Genomic DNA, 19,968 nt, shown 5'->3' with positions numbered 1-19,968 from the left:
TATGGGATGCTGCCACAGCATGGCTTGATGAGCGGTGTGTAGGTCCATGTCCGAGATCCGAACCTGTGAACCCCGGGCTGCCGAAGCAGAGCACGTGAGCTTAACTGCTGCACCGCTGGGCCGGCCCCCATCAAGGTGTTTCTTAACTGCACAGACCCAAACCAGTGGGCTGAGACTCAGAACGAGTGGAAGCCAAAGGGAATTGGTCTCCTCTATTCCACCCCGCCTCCTTTCCATCCTGGGGCACTCCTCATTAGATGCCAACGTCATAGCCCTTCTGGGTAATATTAGAACTTCTGGAACAGTGTTCTTAGATGATATTAGTGACCCAGGTATATTACTACTCAAGAAAAATTGTTCATATTCACTTTTGCCTCTAAACAGAAAATATTCATTTATTAGGGTTCAAATCTCTATGGATAGTCCTGAGAAATAATGTTCTTCAGAGAAGTATTCTACATATGAACGTTAGTTTCTTTTGTTATTGTTTATTGTCACATCCAATTTATTGAAAGACTTTATTTGCAATAACTCAATAGGTTCTCTTGAACCCCAGGCTTCAGACGCTCTTACGCTCGGGGCCAGGGCAGGGCTACACAGACGTGAACTCTCCTCTCTCCAGTAGGTGGCTCCCTTCACAGATAGTTTATGTCCACTTAGGTGAACAGAAGTACTTGTGATCATTCCCCAATATTTCCAAGATGCCTCGTTCTGTTTTGAGGACCCCCTGTGGACAAACTCCAAATGCAGGGGCTGGGGAGGATGGTAACTAGTCGCTCCTGGGGAATTAAGACAGCAGCTGCACCAATCTGGCACCTAGAAATTCAAGGCGAGGTCCAGCTTCTGAAGCAAGCTACAAGCGAGACAAAGTCAGACTGGGCTGTAGAGCTCACAACATGGGACCTGGGGAAGGGCCCTCCTTGGCTCTCTGAGCTCATGGCCCACACCTGGGCACACAGCTGGCACTAACACGGCAGCAGTCTCAGTCTCCTGTGTTTCTCTGGTTCACTCACCTCTGATTGTGCTTTCGCTTCCTGAATGAGAGTTAGGATGGTAGACTTTGCCCCCACCGATGACAGAACAGACTGTAATCTTTGCTGGTCCCCCGCTGAGACAAGAAGTTGATCCAAACTAAATAATATAAATACATTGGAAGAACATTAAAGAAAGAAGCAATTTCTCCATTTATAATATAGGATGCATTTAAAACAATCTCCTACTATATTATAGGTATTTTCAGCGGGAATGACTATGGACTCAGGTTTCTCTCTAAGATGTTAGGAGACCAATGCAGCAATTGAACAGAAAATATCTGACATTAAAATATGTTCAATATATAGGTTCAAGTGAAACATTTAAAAATGTTAGAAATTTCCTGTTTAACTCCAACCACCTTCAAAGGCCAGATCCTTCCCTGAGCCGCAGCCCACATGTCTTCCCACCTCTCTCTCATGATGCTTTTGCTTCAGTGCCACCTCCTGTAGGCGCCTCTCTTCAGAGCAACGTGCTGGCAAACACTTTTCCCTGCAGGCACTTTATTTTTCTGATAATGATATTAAAAACACAGGGGGCTAAAGGTAATGTGGTATCCTAGATTGGATGTTGGAACGAAAAGGGACATTTGTAGAATTTATTCAGTGAAATCTGAATCAAGTCTGTAGTCTGGTTAACTGTGTTGTTCCAGGGTTAATTTCTTACTTTTGACAAACGGACAGTGGTTACGCAAGATGTTAACTTGGGAGGTGCTGGGTGAGGGGTACCTGGGAACTCTCTGCACTCTCTTTGCAACTTTTCTATAAATCTGAAACTAGTTCATAATAATCAAAAAGTTTCTTGAACTAAAAGGGAGGGGCAGATACTTACTTAACTGACCAGTTTTTTCCGGAAGGCTGATCCTGGGTGGTTTCACCCACATGGGCTGAACTGGGTACCCGAGGGTCACTGGCTTTAGGTCTGCTTCCTCCTGGACAGGCCTTGTCCCCTCCCTTCACAGGGCATGAAAGGGCAGTGGACCCATTGAGGCCTCCAAGAGGGGAGCCAAGTGACCTCCTGGGGACGATTTCCAGCTCGGTTTTGAAGAGCATGGCGGTCGGCCCTGCTGAGAAATCCTCGCTGCAGAGCTTGTCCAGGTCGGGCATGCTCAAGGCTCTCAGCTCCTGGAGCTTAGAGCGGGATAAAGGCGAGGGCTGGTTATGGCGCACCGAGGACTTGTTCCTCTTGACGGGAGACGCCGGGGTCACCATTGGGGTGGGAATTCCGGAAGAACCAAGTGATTTCTTTGGGTCCGAGTCAGGGCCCTTGTTACTGGCCTCTGCCGGATTCTGCCGGGAGACTGTCAACGTCGTGCTGGACGGGGACTTGGTCATCTGGGGGATGAGGGTGCTGGCTTCACTCTGGCTTTCGCTGCAGGAACTCAGGCTGCGTCTCAGCGACCTTGCTGTTGGGTCACCAGTGTGGCTGAGGCTCCCGGAAACCACGCTGCCAGACGACCGTCTCCCAATGGGAGGCTTGGAGCTCACTGACAAAAAAGGGGATGCCCCCAACTTGGCCACGGGCCGGTCAGAATTGGCCAGGTTCTCAAAAGACTTGATCCTCTGCTTGACAGAGAAAAATGAGGTAGATTCGTGGGGCCAGTTCTGCTCAGAGTAGTAATGTCTTCTGGTGACTTTGATCTTGTCTGTGACTAGGCAGCTCATTTCCTGCCCTGAAAGCACATCCCCTTCGTCTGTTGGTGGAAGGTTCCTCGATGTCTCCAGCAGGGGCTTCACACTATATATACCCTGACCATTAACCAGGCCAAGAACGCCACCCCTGGGTGCCTTGGCCTCAAGGAGGCCACCGCTTGTCACAGGGATCTGGCTGTCCCGATGAGAGCGACCTAGGCTGTGCAAGGAATGCCCCTCCCGTCCGAAATGGCTTGCGAACTGGGCCGGCATGGAGTAGGTTCTGGTTGCTGGTCTTGGCGTGAAGTAGGGATGGTCATCCAGTGCTGGGCCCACTGGTGTGCCGTTCTTGGGCATCCCTAGGCAGTTTGACAGCTGGCTGGACTTCCCCTGGGAGGAATCTGCCTTTTTAGCAGGCAGTTGTGGGGAGGAGGAGGAAGCAGCCCGTTTGGCCATGCTGAAAGATCGCTGTATTTCCTGCTCCACCTGAGGGGCACGAGATGTGAGTGACAAGGGATGACCTGGGGACGATTCCACTGACTGGTGGCAGAGTCTGATTTCACTCTTCTCCTGACAGTTGCTCTGGGCCAAGAACCCTCCCTGTCTGTCACTTTCAGCTGGCTTGTCACCACATGCAATCTTTGGCATTCTTTCAGAAGAAATTTCAACTATTTTCAGCTGGTTTGCTCTTTCTAGAGGATCACTAGCAATTATTTTGCCTTCTTTGTCACCAGTCACTCCGGGTTGGGCTGCTTCTGGTGCTGAATCCGTTTGGCTGGACGCACACCGCTCGCTCTGTGCAGGAGGGGGGATCTCTCGCTTGTTCACTGCTGTGGCCGTGCTGCTCCTTGATGCTGCGGGGGGACTTGCCTCCGAGGCTGCAGGGGGAGCCTTGCTCTCCGGTCCCCACTTAGGAGATCTGGGGGCAGCTGGGCAACCTCCGTCGGGTTCTGAGTGGAAAGCCGTGTGGAACCTACTGCACGCACCTTGCTCAGGAAAAGTCCTGGGGGCAGTCAGGGGCGATGTGAATGTTCTGATGCTCGTGTCTGACACCGAGGGCTTCAGTGACCCCGAGGCAGCAGGGGGCGGCTTGCTCTCCAGCACACACTGGGGAGACTTGGGGGTGGCTGTGGCCTTTTTGTCAGGTTCCTCATGGTCAGCTACGTGGGACTGGTGTGACGCTACCTTAGCAAGCATTTTGTGGGAGGTCTGTGGTGAAATGAGGGATTTCCCGTGCTCCATCCCACCAGCCTTAGCCGCATTAGCAGCACGGGCCTCGGAACTGACTTTGCTCTTGATGCTCAGTCTCTTCAGCTTCGGACCAGACTTGGATTTCTGACAGTTACTTAAAAGTGTTTCCACCGAGCTTTTTTTAGGTGAGTCTTTATTTTCAAGACTCAGTTTCAGCTGAGGAGGGCTGTTCGGCACAGCACCTCCCTTTTTGTGGCTTGAGATCAACACCTGACCTTTGAAGTCAGGACTTCTGGGGGGCACCACGGATTGTTCCTTTTCAGTTTTGCTCTGCGAATGCAAACCTTGGTTATTTTTATTTATTTCTTTAAACCAGGCCATGATGGGCCTCCTGGAGGTCATTTTTGGTTTCTGTAGCAAGTCATCCAGGTCTTGACTTTCGGAGATGTGTAGACTTGCCAAAACAGACACTCCATTCTTAGGGATATCCACACTGAGGGAGGACTGATTTTCAGTTGCATTAACATTTGTTTCTTGTTTTTTATTTGGTGTTTCGTCATCTAGCAAGTCACGTTTCAAACCATTTACCATGTTAGGAGAGCTGAGAGTGACCAGGGGGTTATGAAAATGCCTGGTGGCTTTAGAAGGCTGCCTGTTTTTCACAGCTGAGCTAGCACTGGGGGCTTCCACAGTTTCTTCTTCACATGAGGGCCTGTGGTTCTGTGAAATCCTTATGTCCATGTGAGGTTCATGTTCCTGAGAGCTTATATCCAAGAGAGACAAGGGCTGGGAAGAGTCTGGGATTGAAGGGCATGAGGCTCCTGGCACGAAGGAAGCTCTCCCACATGGACTTCCCACCACTTCACTCAGAGCACTGTGCTTTAATGGCAGAACTTTGGCCACAGCAGGGCAGGGTGCAGCCCGGGCAGGCACAGGAGCAGTAGTTGAGGGTGGAAGGGGGGAACCATTTGTGGAACATATTTCAATTTGCTCCTCCTCAGACTCCATAGTATCTTCCTTGTGAGAAGACCCACGGGAACAAGGAGGTGACCAGCTGTCCCTGGTGGAAGCTCGTGGGGCTTCAGTGAGCGACTCGGGGTCAGAAGACGAGTCCTCAGCATCGCCATACATGGACGAGAGAGACGGCTCCGTGCTGTCGCCCAGGCCTGACAGGGACATACTGTCTTCATGAAAATTGCTAAAATTTCTTGAGTAGTTGCTCAGAAAGTTTTTGTTCACAGTAAAATGTTTGTCAGGATTAATTGAATCCAAAACTGAAGGTTGGGAGGCCCACTGTGGGTGAGGGGGTTGGCCAGCAGCCCAGGCCCTCCTAGGGGTGGGGGTCTGGTTCCCTGTGACAGGCTCGGCCTGGCGGGAACTTCTTTCTCCAGCTCCCGCTGGAGGTTGACCCTGACAGCTGCCCTCTGGACTTGGCTGGTCCCCTTTCTGGGGAGACTGAGGTCTTGCTTCAGAAGCATCCAACTCCCTGATGAGTCTGTCGATGTCAGTCACAGGGCTCCCTTCACTCTCCCTGGGGCAGCAGTGGCCCGAGACACTGCCACACCTCTCTTGGGCCTTGTTAGTGGGCAACGGCCGGGTGGGGCTGGCCTGTGGGGCCCCCTCAGACACGGAGTCTGCTCCCTGGAGCAGAGCTGACTTCTGGGAGTTTTCAGGCCCGAGGGTTCCTGTTGTTTGCAGAGCCTTGCTGTGGTTACCTGGAACCCCCTGTCTCTCCTCCTGGGATGTGAGGGGGTCTTGTAACACGACGGCACTGGCTGGAGATGCTCCCTCCGCCTCAGATCCTGCTCCCCTGTGGGCCTTCCTGGTGGTGTCAGGCGAGCTGGCTTCTGCAGCTGCTCGGGTCTTGCTGAAGTCAGGATGGGCTGTTGCCATCTTCCCTGGGGATGCGCTGCACTCGCGGGTGAGTCTGACTCGAGATACGTCCTCAGACTCGGGGACCCTGGGTGATGCTGGCTCTCTGGGGCCCTCAGGCTGCCTCACTTGCCCTGCATCCACCGAGGTCTTGCTGGGGTCAGGGTGAGCGGTCCCCTTCTGCCCTGGGGAAGGGACGAGGTCCGGGGAGCCATCCAGGCCTGTGTTGAGAATGTAAACCAACAGGTGGGGTGGTAGGGAGATAAAGGGGAAAATGTGAGAAAATAGACAACATCTCAATTTAAAAAGAATGGAAAATTGTAAACAATCTCATTTTTTTTGGTCTTTTTTCAGAAAGACATTCCACAGCCTAAATGTAGGCCTACTTGTCTATAAAATTACAGAGCACTCACATCCAGCAAATACCACCCTGCTGTAGACACTCAAAATAACTCAGACTGGCTGGCAGAATGAACCTTTGTTCCTGTCCTTCCTTCTCTCTTTCGGTTATTTTTAAGGATGGGGGACACCAGAGATCCTTTGCTTGAGTTTTTTTACACCATCCTCTGATGGCAAAAGCCACAGGAGTCAGGCCGTTGTTCTACTTGATTCTTAGCTTCATGTTGATTCTGCAGAGCATCTGGCCGATCACACGTGGGCTGGGTTTGGCCACATGCTGTGGGTTGTGAGCCATTATAGTAAAGTATAAAACAGTCCAAGTAACGAACTTAAGGGACTTACTGGTACACGCAGGAGATGAGGCTAATTTGGGAAAACACACCAAATGCTACAGACAGCAGGCGAGTCTATACTGAGCTTTAGCTGTGTCTAGACCAAGTTCAGAGGAGTTGGGAGAACCAGAAGGCCACATCATCTCAGGAAGCTGACGGAGGGGTGGGGACTCGACTGGGATTCTGGAAGGACAGTTTGACCAGAGAGTGATGAGGAAGAAAATGGAATGAAAGTGGAGAAGCAAGAAAGAGCATGAAATCTCAGAGGCGTGGGGACAGCTGCAGCATGCCAGGGACAGTGGGAAATCAAGTCCTTCCATGAGACGGTTCCAGAGAGCCATTCTGTCCTGGAGATGCCTCCTCATAAGGCCCTGCATATTCTTGGGCTAATCTGTCCACCTCTGGCACACAGCATCTTGCGATGGGGGCAAAGGGGGACTGGCATAAAAAAGAATATTCGATTTGCTATTTTCTCAAGAACTGTGGGTCTGAGGTTGGAGTGAAAAACTCAGTCACATTGAAAGCTCTTGATGTGAGAAGTGTGTCTACCCTGAAAGTTATATTCACTCCACATCTCCCACACAAATCATCTTAATTGCATGTGCCTTTTCCCTCCTGAAGTTCCTATGTCAATAATTAAGAACTAATTATTAGGACTTAGCACTGTGCTAAGAGCTTTTCCAATCATTAAGGATTTAGCACTGTGTTAAGAGTTTTTCATGCACTTAATCTTCCTCTCAACACTGGGAGGTAGGTCCGTGACCATCTGCATTGGAACGGTAGAGAAACGAGGCACAGAGTAGTGAAGCAATGTACCCAATGTCACAAAGTCCATAGCCAGGGGTCACCCCAGGAAGCTGGCTCCACAGCCCACACCGTTTCCTAAACCCTGACTCCACGGCCTCTGTGTGGAAAGCCCCGGCAACAATAAGGTTGGCTCATCAAGACACCCAGAGAGACCGGACATGACTTCTCCGTGCCCCTGTGAAGGCGGGGGGCACGCCAAGATGCAAATCCACGGGCTCATGTCCTTCCCTGCTCAACGTTTTTGACTTCCCTTCAGCATGACTTTCCTGCTTCTGCTGGCGCCAGCTATGGCGAAAAGCAGCAATGAGATACAAGGAGGGGATTTAAAGGCTGTTTTTCAGGTTCAGATTCACTCACTGAATAAGCCCTAAATGTTTGTTAGCAATTTGACTTTATGGCAAAGCGTGTAACTTCAAAGAGTTTTATTTAAGGGAGATTAAATTACATGGAGGCAGTCCTTGATGTCGCCTTTCAAAATAATCCTTCATGTGGAAAGCCCCTAAATGCCCAATAGTGGGAAGAATGTTGACTCAGTTATGGCACATCATCGGGTAGAAGGCCCAGCAGCCTTTACAGATGATGTCATAGGTATAGGAGGACGCGGAGGATGTTGGTGCAGGTGCCTGACTGGAGCAGGCTACAGGTGTACTGACGAATCATTAGTACTTAGGGCGCTTGCCAGGGCCAGCGGCAGTCATGCAGGCCTAGGAGCATCTTGTTGACTCAGCAGGCTGCTCAAATACTTTCTGTGCATGCATGAGGTAAAAACTATTCATTTTTTTCTTGTCTTCTGTGGAGGTTCTTCCTGCCATTTCTCAGTGCATTTGATTTCACATAAGCAGAGTCTTGAGATTCTGCAGGGCGGGAAATCCTTCTGATTCATCGAGAGTCTCATTCACTAAGGTACATGTCACAAAATGGGTAAAGAGTGTCGACTGACTGAAACTGGACACATTCTGTGTGGAATTAACTGTGTCTTTAAGCACAATGATCTAGTAAAGTTGTTAAATGTAGGCAGCTTTTAAATATCATTAATCAGTGTAAGAGTTTTTTTTTCCTCTCAAAATTCTCCACATGTAACATTTTTATTAGGGTAAGTTCTACCCTCCCATCTTGAAGCTTAACAAGTGATAGACGAATCTTACCTGTCCTGGGTTGTTGCTTCTGCTCTGGTGCACCTTCGGGCGGGTTCTCTGTGATGTGGCCATCATTTGGGTGGGGCAGAGCACTGGTTGGCTCCCAGTCGGTAGGGACATGTCCATCCCCGATGGTCAGCTTTCCCAGAGATTCCTGGCACAATGACAGCTGCAAGTCACTGTCAACAAGCTTTCAGGGTTTCTACATCCTAAGACATCATATATAGAGAAGAGCTGGTTTGGGAAAATTCAAAGAGCCCTGGACTAGGAGCCACAAGAGCCAGATTCTGGGTTTAAGGTCCATTAGAAATTGCATGGTCTTGTCACTCTTCCTAAGCTTCGGTTTTCTCAACTTTAAATTGTGGGTGACAAGGGAAATGCAAATCAAAACCACAATGAGATATCACCTCACACCGTCAGAATGGCTACAATTAAAAACCAGAAATAAGTGTTGGTGAGGATGTGAAGAAATTGGAACCTTGTGCACTTGTTGGTGGGAACGTAAAAGGGTGTAGCCACTATGGAAAACAGTATAGAGGTTCCTTAAAAAAAAAAAAAGAAGAATACCATATGATCCAGCAATCCCTCTTTTGGGTATATACCCAAAAGAATTGAAAGCAAAGTCTTGAAGAGATATTTGTACACCCATGTTCATAGCAGCACTATTAACAATAGCTAAAATGTGGAAGCAACTCAGGTGTCCATTGACAGATGAATGGATAAGCAAAATGTGGTATATACATACCATGGAATATTATTCAGCCTTAAAAAGGAAGGAAATTCTGACACATGCTACTTCATGGATGAGCTTTGAGGACATTATGCTAAGTGAAATAAGCCAGTCACAAAAAGACAAATACTGTATGATTCCACTTATGTGAGGTACCTAGAGTAGTCAAATTCATAGAGACAGAAAGTAGAATGGTGGTTTCCAGGGGCTGGTGGGAGGAGGGAATGGGGAGTTAATGTTTGGTGGGTATAGAGTTTCCGTTTTACAAGATGGAAAGAGTTCTGGAGATGGATGGTGGTTATGGTTGCACAACATGAATGTATCAATACCACTGAACTGTACACTTAAAAATAGTTAAGATGGTAAACTTTGTTATGTGTATTTTACCATGATAAAAGAAATTGGAAACAACTGGGGATGATAAGACTTGCCTTGTCTAACTCATAGAGATTTAAATAAAAGATGATTAAATGAGATAACAGTTACAAAAACAACATGCAGCATACAAAAGGCCATATAGATGTAAGGTATTATTGCTATTATATTGCATAGTGATATCCAAGACTGTAAAATCAGCTCCTCAACTTGCTAGTTACGGAAAGGACTAATCTGGCTAAACGAAATTGACGTTTGATATTTTAAAATTTCACTTCGGCCAAATGTCAATTACTTTATCTTCCTTTCTTCCATCTAATACCTACTGTAAAAAATTTATAAAACAAATCTGCTAAAAAGTTAAATGAGATTTATTTGAAATTTACCCTCTGAGTTAAGGAGTCATAAAGTGGCCCAAAGGTGGCAGCAGAGGAAAGAGGTGAAACGGATAGAGCACCTTTCAGCCACTCTTGTAAAAACGTCATTTAGTAAAATGGCAATTATTGGCTGGGGGAAATCTACACAGGGTTTAACTCAGTTAATTTTCCATTTACCAGTAAGGCATAAATGTAATATAAAAACAGTAGAAGAGTCTGGAACTAGATAGAGGTGGTGGTTTTATAGCATTGTGAAGGCACCAAGTGCCACTGAATTGTACACTTTAAAGTGTTTAATTTTATGTTCTGTGAATTTCATCTCAATTTTAAAAAGTATTAAATAAAAACAGTAGAAGACAATCCATTTACTAAAAGAGAAAGTTTTTTTTTTTTTTTTAAGCTTCCAATATTTAAGGGTAAATACTTTCTGGCATGCATTCTATTTTCTTTCTCATGTATAAATCAAATCAAAATTTGGAACTAGAATTTTTATGAAAAAAATTAAATTTCTTTCACATAAAAGTTTTAAATGCTGCTCAAAGTTCTCATTAGGAACGCTAATTCACAATTACAACAGCTCTTACTTTTTTTTTTATTTGTATTTTTTGGTGAGGAAGATTAGCCCTGAGCTAACATCTGTTGTCAATTTTCCTCTTTTTGCTGAGGAAGGTTGGCCCTGGGCTAACATCCATGCCTGTCTTCCTCTACTTTATATGCGAGATGCCTGCCACAGCATGGCTTGACAAGCGGGGCGTCCGTCCGTGCCCGGAATCCTAACCCATGAACCCTGTGCTGCCAAAGCAGAGCCCGTGAACTTAACCACTATGCCACCAGGCCAGCCCCCAAAAGCTCTTATTTTAATAGATATAAATTATAATTAATAAAAACCCTGATTTGGCTTTATATAGTTATCCAAAACTTGTTGATGATACTTTTTAAAAGAAGGGATTTACCCATTAGCTGAACATTACATTTTAAAACGTGTGCTAGTTGGAGGTAATAATTTCTTAGGAGGAAAAAAGATGTGCATTTCTACTTTTTCTCTAAGGTTAACAAAAACCTTTTCTGCCTAGCATAGTCTTGATAACTTTATATTTTGGGGTGTATTTACACATATGTTTATATAAACCACTTGAACACACATCTTTATAAATATGGCCTTACAAGTCAACTCAGAGTCTTAGCTCAGAGCGAAATTATTTATGTTCAGGAGATTGTAAACTACCTTATCAGCCGGAAATAATCCCTGTTAACCTATATTCGATGGTCAGCGCAACTCGGTGAGATGATCAGGCAGATAGCATCATCCCTATTTTACAGGCCAGACAACTGTGGCTCAGAAAGCTTCCATCACTTGCCCAAGTGGTCATTTAACTAGTCAGTGGAGAAACCGGTACCAGACCCAGGGTCTTCCTTCACCTGCCTCGCAATGCCCTTCCGTCATCCACCACAGGCCCCGTTACAGGTAAGAGAGCGATTATATCTCGTGGTCGAATGATCTATGACTCAATACCTGGGCACTTTCCCCCTACCAACCTGCTGATATGTTCACAGACCCCCAAGCAGTCCATGCATTGATATGAATGACGCTGCTGAAAGAAAATCCTCCAGTCACTACCCTTCCCTTCTGGCAGATCACCCTATGCTTTGTAACACACTCCACGTTCATTCACACAATATTCACTTAGATCCCAAGTGACGAAGAGAAAATCAGTTACCTTCTCCACAGTTGCACCTGGCCGAAAACCAGGCACAGTCACTTTGACGGAAGTGGCCTGGATGTTCAAGTCTAGACCACATGGGCCATCGGCTCCATCAGTCAGGTTTACTGTCTCCGAGCCACTGGGCCTGGCCTCAGCCTCTGGCCTCTTGCGGTATGCGCTGACCCTGGCCACTGGTTTGTGCCTGGACTCCAGGGTGTTATTCTTCTGCTGGGGGGAACTGGGGCTCTCTGTGCTCACCAGACTCTGTGTCTCTGTACCGGCTTTGTATTCCAATTTGGGTGAACTCCTCGATCCTGACAGTTCCTTCTTCCCCGAGCAGCCAGGGCCACCCTTGGGAGCCTTTGCAGAGGCCAGCAGGTTGGCTGTGTGGGAAGGACTGTCCCCCATGCCCCTTGGGACACTCTCCTCTAAGTCCAACGAGCTGCCAAGGAGAGGCACTGAGGAGGCCTTGCTGACCAGTGTTTTCTGGGGGTGTGCCTCCTGATTGTTGATACCCATGACCTTGGAAGAGGTCATCAAGACATGCCTAGAATCGTCCTCTGTCAGAGGCTTGCTGGGACCTGGAAGGGTCCCTGGGAGGGAAATGCAGTCCCCTTCGGCATCAAACTCTTCATCGCTGGCATCGTTGGCATCATAGCAGCCCACTCTCTTCTGGCGGAAGAGAGGGTTTCGGAGGACTTGTGGGCTCCCAGGGAGACTGGCTTGTCTGGCAACTGTCACCTGCTTGTGGAAGAGCCCAGAGGCCCGCTGGCTTCCTAGACACACAAGGCTATTGGCCCTGGCTTTTCCTGGTTCCTTGTGAGCTGGCAGGGTAGAGAGAGAAAAGTCAAATGAAATAGTTTCCCACCTGGCCTGGTCTTGTAATTTAACCGCCCTCATTACACATGAGCGTTTCCACATTCACAGTTGCCAGATACACACCCTCTGGTCACTGGCCACCAGGCTTGAACGATATGGCTTCTTGGGATCTGCAGAGAACAGACAGCCTGCTTCCCTCTCTCCTTTTCTTACTGGCCTCCTTTTTGTTTTTTTATTTATTCTTTTACCTCAACCTCTGGATTGTTTAACTTAAACATGTGTGCTGCCTAGAGATAGAAATGTATAATTTGTCAACATCCATGATGTCTAACACATTGGACGCTGCTGCAGAGAATTCCTATTTAGGAGGATGCCCGGGGATCAGCAAGTCCTGCACACCTGGGCCTTCTTATCACTTGAGGTCCTTCCTTCATCTGCAAAAAGGGGGCTTGGGGCCAGCCCAGTGGTGTAGTGGTTAAGTTTGCATGCTCCACTTCAGTGGCCCAGGGTTCGCAGGTTCGGATCCCAGGCGCGGACTGATGCACTGCTTGTCAAGCCATGCTGTGGTGGCGTCCCATATAAAGCAGAGGACGATGGGCACGGATGTTAGCCCAGGGCCAATCTTTGTCAGCAAAAAGAGGAGGATTGGTAACAGATGTTAGCTAAGGGCCAATCTTCCTCACAAAAAAAAAAGGCGGGGGGGGCTTGATTAATGGGCGCAGAAGCTCCTAGAGTGCGGCACAGTGAAGCCTGAGATTATAATCTATACAAATTCCAACCAGGCAAGGAAGGGAAGCATGGGCTGCTCTGTGGACTCTTCACATTTTGCTAAATGTAGGAGAAATTATACCCCTTCCACCTTGAAATATTTCTCTCGGAGACCAGCGAGAGCTCATCAAATGTTCCACACGAGAGCCAGACTGGTCATCGTCTGCCTCTCCTAAGACAGCGGCATTTTCTTCTTCAGACATTAGAAATAAAGAAAAGGAAACCACACCTGTAGAAGTCGGAGAAATCAGTACGGTCCACACCAGATCATTATCTCACATCATATTAAGAAGATAATCAATGAGATTTTTTTTCTTTCTTGGTGAGGAAGACTAGCCCTGAGCTAACATCCGTTGCCAATCCTCCTCTCTTTTTTCTGAGGAAGATTGGTCCTGGGCTAACATCCATGCCCATCTTCCTCTACTTTATATGGGACACCACCACAGCATGGCTTGATAAGTGGTGTGTAGGTCTGCATCCGGGATCTGAACCCGTGAACCTCAGGCTGCTAAAGCGGAACACACAAACTTAACTGCTATGCCACCAGGCTGGCACCCAATGAGATTTTTTTAAAAAAACTGTTTGATAACATCTGTTTCTTACGCATTCTGAATCTTTGACTCACTCCTTCTAAGAATTAAGTTAGGGCCTAGTGAGGAAAGAGCCCTGGAATTTGGCTGGCATTCCCCTAAAACATAAGGCCATCAGGTTGCCAACCCTGATTTGATGCCATAAATTTCAAGACACTGCTACGTAAACAGCATCTAAAGGGGACCCAGGTTAGCCACCTTCAACACTCTGGGTATAGAATGTGTGCCCAGCCCATTTATCACAGAATTGAGTGGCCAGTCATTAACAGTGGCTGCATTTTCCAAGAATAAATTCTGAATTTAGTCAGTGGAGAAAGATGGCTTCCACTCAACCAGAGGCATGGTTTCCAGTACTCTCTTCATGTTATAGCACCGTGATGTGTGAAAACAACGTGGCCAGAGTCGGAAACCAGTCACTGCTTACTGGAGGTGCTGGGCGGCGGGCTGGCGTCCTCGGTCATGCTGCAGACACTTCCCTGGTGATCCTCGTCCTCAGAGCCGGCCACCACAAAGTCTGACAAGGGGCCTGGGACATCTTGGGCAAAGTACTGGGAGAGTTCCGATTCAGAAATCAGGGAGTCCTGTCGAAGAAGACAGTGTTGGATGATGAAGAAGGAACACAAGCAGATTATTTTAAACAGTAATTATTTCCTATGTTTCCAAGAACACTTTGTTCTAATCCACGGTCATTCGAAACAGCTGTGATAGTAAACACCCACTTCCATTTACTTTAGGGTGGCTAAATTAAACAATTGACAAATAAAAAGGCAACAGTTGCTGCCAGACAATGTTTTTAAGAACTAGTTTTTTGGGCCAAACGTTTGGCAATGATCAGAACAGCCACAGCAGCAATATATGAACCATCCCAGGAAAAACAGTGGGGGAAGAGATAGGAAAACAGAACGAAATTCCAAGCCACTGGTTCAGCCTATTGATGAAACAAAAAACCGGGGAGTTTGAATCCTGCTCTGATCCACTGGGATTAGGAATGGCCAGCTGAGAAAGAGTCCACAGTCTCCTTAAAGTCGCAGGTCTCCCCAAAACTGAGTGGGGCCCCCATTTTTATGGAGCAGTTTAAAAACTACCTTTCAAACTGCAGCTCAGTTCTTTTATTTTGTTGCTCTTTTCTTTTCCTGGATGTGTATTTAATAAAAGAAACACACATTTGTATATTTGTTCTCAAATTAGCATTGTTTCTGCTTCCTGTGTAAAGTGACCAAAAATGACTCACGGACAGAACTACGGGCTGGGCCCTCAGGTTTGAATTATGGCCTCCAGGAACTGGTTCCTGGGCCAGCCGAGCGAGGCAGCAGCGTGCCTTGACTCACCTTTTTTGCAAGAGAGGGACTCTTCAAGGGGGTACCTGTTGGGGGAAAATTCACCATATTGTCAAAACAATGAAGCTTGAATCCTTACGAATAGGCTCACATCCTTAACTAGAAAAGAAGGAACCAAACATATTAAACAAAACCCTCTTTGCTTGACTGGCACAGATGGGCCATATGCACAGGTATAGACGTGCATGCAGTCTATCCCATTCCACCCCACCTCCCAAGATCTTGCTCATGCTTCAAGCCCTAACTCAGATGGAAGTAACTTCTGAATTTCACAAATATTTATACCAATTTCCACATAGACAGTATAATTTAATTATAAGTGGATGCATCTCATCTCCCTTCCTCAACTATTTAACTATCCACAGGGCTGACATCTTCACTGATCTGACCCCACAGTGCTCTGCATTGCATCTGGATCTAGGAAGTGTTCAGTGGTATTTGCTGAATGGATTGAAGGATGAATGAACAAAAGAATACCACCCAAGAAACTCATGAAAGAACTGGGGAGAGGGTTGAATATCTATTGCAGTTTTTCGTTGAAGGATGAAAAGATTCAGCACTGAGACTTTAAATTATATGCCATAAGCAAAAGGGTCTTGGACATGAGGATCATGGCTTAATAAAATCTTTTATAAATGATCCAGTAGATATGCTGGGATTATGAGAGGACAGCTTTCAGGCAGGTCAGGAGAATGAGCTGGTGGAAGAAAGAGCCCATTCTAGCTGTGCCTACTTTAAATATATTAATTATGGATGCAAATAATCAGAGTATTTCATGGTTGCCAAAAAATCCGATGCCTTCCTTTTCCTCTGACAACCAGTAACTCATGTCTCGGTTCCTTTTCCTCTCGATATCAAACTTAACATCAGTAATATCTCAAGTTCAGACATGTTTGCAGAGTCCTTTTATTTAGGTTTCCATTCTACAGGAAACATTACTTTTAAAACTTAATGCAATATTTCATATTTTAAATTCATATGAAATTCTTTACTATTTCAATCCTTCCTCTGCCTGAACTTTTCTGCTTAAGAAGGGGGAAATCATGATTTTTTGCAGCCTCCATCACCCTTCTTAAGTTAAAACTTTTAATTCATGTAAAGAAATCCCAAGTTTTTGGGTGGATAATATTCTGCACCTACCAAACAACTGATATTTTGCTATTGCTTCATTTTCATCTAGAACATTTCAGATGAATTGTACATAAACACACGAAATGCTGCTAATTCATTTTTGCAAATTACCATAAAGTAGTATAAGAAGCATGCATAATTAGAACTTTAATAAAGCACATTAAATAACTGCAGAAATCAAAAGTAGCAGCTAAGAGAAAGCACAGAATCTTCTGCCAAACCTGATAATTACACAGACTCCAATAATATCGCACGGGGGAGTGCCCCATGGGGGAACTTAACGAGAAACTCTTCTGAATGTGAATGAAAATGTGCAATTACAGTACCTAAGCCAGGAGAGGAATTGGCCTCTTTGCTCTCCTGATAAGTGCTGCGTGCTATCACTTCATCCATTTCCTGCTCGGAAACCTGATTTTCAGCAGAAAGCACAAATTAGATGGTTTTATTTATTTATTTTCCCCCAAGAAAACAGCTATGCTCGGAGTCAGAGGCTGAGTGCAGATAAAGAGGAAAACCACAGGGCCAAAGATTTGACCATCCTCTGAAGCAATAACTCGGGTCGTAGAGGAAGGACAGCTGGGTTAACTGATTGCTTCGAACAATGGATTCAAAACGAGACCTTCAGCTGGTTCCCAAGTTCATTAAGTGAAGCATTCAGGTGATACGGTTACCAACAACACGGCTGATATCTGCCTCTCTCTAGAATATTCACTTCTAATTCCTTCTTCCTAAACTTGAAACAATTTCAAACCTACATAGAACCTGCAGGTGTAGCACACGAATAGTATATTCTTCACCTAGATTCACTATTTTTTAACATTCTGGCACACTTACACTCATGCCCGTCTTTACACACACACACACACACACACACACACACACACACACACACTGCCATAACTTTTTACTAAACCATTTGGGAGTTAGTTGCAGACATCATGACCCTTCACCCATAAATACTTTAGCATGTATCTCCTAAAAATGCGGACATTCTCTTAAATAACTCTGGTACTATTATCAAATTCAGGAAATTTAATGTTGATACAAATGCTGTCTAATATATATTTCATATTCCAATTTAGCCAACTATCCTAATACTATTGTTCAGAAACGCTACTCAAAGCGTTTCTGCAGGGCCCGGCCCTGTGGCTGAGTGGTTAAAGTTCTGCGCTCTCTGCTTTGGCAGCCTGGGTTCACGGGTTCGGATCCTGGGCGCGGACCTACTCCTCTCACCAGCCATGCTGTGGCAGTGTCCCACATACAAAATAGAGGAAGACTGGCACAGGTGTTAGCTTAGGGTGACTCTTCCTCAGCAAAAAAAAAAAAAAAAAAAAAGGTGTGTCTGTAGACTAAAGTACTTCAAAGAAAGTCTGATGCCAGCCTTCGCTGACATAAGGATTTTCCTTGAGAATGCAAATCTACACTCAGCTTCTTTCATCAACGGTGTCTTGCGAGGGAAAAATGTCAACTCAACTAAACGGTGTGCATGGTAACGTAACAATTTATATTCTGGTCCCCGCTCTTCCTCGTCTTGTGGACCTCTAGTGGACCGCCACTGACCAACTTCTTTGCATAGTGATGCTTTATAGAAAATTTTTTTTTGGCAATCCAGAATTCAATTCAGGATCTAGCTGTCATGTCTCTTTAGTCTCCTTTGATCCAAAACAATTCTGAGCCTTTGTCGTTCATGGTACTGATATATGGGAAGAAATCAAGCCAATCCAAACCCTCCATTAGGATCTGTGCGACAGTTTCTTCATGCTTAGATTCAGATTATGCATTTTTGGGCAGAAAAATTTGGGGAGAAAAAATTGTCTCCTTTTCAGTGCATCACAGAGGCACTCAGGTTCAGCGTGTTTCATAATTGGTGATAACTTTGACCATTTGATTAGAATGGAGTTCACTAAATTTCTCCACTGGATTTTTTTTTTTCCTGTCATTAATGAGTCATCTGTGAGGAGACAGTTTGAGACTATGGCAATATCCTGCTCCCCAATATATTTTCACTCAGTGGTTTCAGCATCATTGATTATTCTTGCCTGAATCAATTTTTACGATGAAGTTTTCAAAATAGTGATTTTATAACTCTTCTTTCCTTCTATATATATTGGTGTCGTCGTAGATTTATGGATTTTTTTTTCCATCAGTTGTTATCCATAATTGTCATTACTCATGGGAAGACTTTTTAAAAGCTTGATATATGCTGAACTATGAGATCTTTTAAAAGACAATTACATAACTTGTATGGAGTTTCTTTTTTAAAGGTAAGAATATTTTAAACTCAGAATGGTAATGTTGTGTAGTAAAATAACATTTAGCATGAACAGTATTTGGATAATTTTTATTTACTTATTTAGGATAATTTTGCCTTAATAAGTAAATAAATATTTCTATACAGGATTCAGCATTACATTTTAACCTGATAGATAAATCATAATCACATCACGGCCTTTATTTAATACTTTGTAGTAGCCTTCATAGGAAATAAAATATGTACACATACATGCACACAGGCGTATGCACTTACACACACACACCTTCATAAAGTAAAGAGTAATTCTGTATAAATGAAACAGGAAAAATATCAGCTTAAACAGTGGTTGCAAATTTTTCTTGATATTATTAGACTTGCTTTATTTGCTATTGTTTTTCTGAATGGGAGAAAAATGGTTGGGATTTAAAACAAGTGAAAGATTTTCTGGATAATTCTAATCATGCTGAAAGCCCTAGTACCAATTAAAAACGGACCTCTATTGCTTTCCTCTACTTAACCTAAGCTAGAAGCAGCTACCCGAGCAGCTCCAAATCTTAGCTTGTCTAGACCTGGAGGGTTTGCATATCCCAGTTGGGCGGCCACTGCTAGAGTCATTATGAGAAACAGAAGAAAAGAAAATCCTTGTGGTATTTCTCTTGGAACAACATGAAAACTAAGGAAGCACATACATTCAGTATCAAAATGTACTACTGGCATGAAATGCTGGGATAAGAGGTACAAAAATACATTAAACATAAAATGGAATCTTGACCAAAAGAAAAATACAGTATGATGTTACAACTAAGAACGCCATGTTTACCTAGGAAGAAACGTGAAATCTAGTCAAACAAACACTGAAATTTGGCTTTGCTGGACGTATCTCCAACACCATCATGACGACCATTTTCTGTGGCTAGAAACATCAATCAACCTGTGTGTCCAACGGGATCAGAGACCACCAGTCCATCAGGATTATTATGCTTTGCACTGAAATGCCATTCTGATGTTTGATTGTATTGGCAAATTAGGCAGATGCTTCTGGGCTGAGACGAAGCAGACCTCCGAACAAATGATGACCTGTGCTACGTTGGAATGGATTTTGAAGTCAGACATGCCTTGAAGCCAATGACTGTAAACCGCTGAGAACTTAATTTTCTATCACGTTGCTGCGGGATGTGTGGGTCAGACACAGCTTACTGGACTGTTTCCTAAGGTGAGAGCAGGTGTGGCCATGTGGGTGGTAGAAACTGAGGGAGGACCCTGGAGGAAGGAGCCGAGAACGCTCTAGCTGTGACTGTGAGGCATAATGGTGGTAGAAGTGACCCAAAGAGAGCCATGGGGAGAGCAGGGGAACAAAGCTGAATGGATTCTAAGGGAAAGTGTCAGGACCACAAAACAGAAAGGAGAAAAATAGGAAGTGACAAGTAGAAAAAATGAAAAAAGGTGGAAGGGGGACTTGATCTTATATTAAAGCTATTTTATGT

The 19,968-nt window shown here is 45.3% G+C and overlaps 1 protein-coding gene across 2 annotated transcripts in view; it reads right to left on the bottom strand.

Moving 5' to 3' along the window:
- PDZD2 (PDZ domain containing 2) overlaps positions 1-19,968 on the bottom strand; it is a 348,033-nt gene that overhangs the window by 14,882 nt on the left and 313,183 nt on the right. For both annotated transcript variants that reach the window (XM_004422700.3, XM_087443167.1), the window contains exons 15-21: positions 16,557-16,638; positions 15,091-15,125; positions 14,187-14,343; positions 11,601-12,409; positions 8,410-8,554; positions 1,864-5,947; positions 1,014-1,131 (exon numbers count right to left, since the gene is read on the bottom strand). In XM_004422700.3, coding sequence (XP_004422757.1) covers positions 1,014-1,131; positions 1,864-5,947; positions 8,410-8,554; positions 11,601-12,409; positions 14,187-14,343; positions 15,091-15,125; positions 16,557-16,638 — 5,430 coding nt within the window. The remainder of the gene's footprint in view (positions 1-1,013; positions 1,132-1,863; positions 5,948-8,409; positions 8,555-11,600; positions 12,410-14,186; positions 14,344-15,090; positions 15,126-16,556; positions 16,639-19,968) is intronic.

Source organism: Ceratotherium simum, chromosome 18 (assembly GCF_057802395.1).
Source record: "Ceratotherium simum simum isolate JZ-2026a chromosome 18, ASM5780239v1, whole genome shotgun sequence".
Classification (NCBI taxonomy): Eukaryota; Metazoa; Chordata; class Mammalia; order Perissodactyla; family Rhinocerotidae; genus Ceratotherium; species Ceratotherium simum.
Note: the sequence above shows the minus strand (reverse complement) of the source record. Positions and strands in the feature narration are given on the sequence as shown.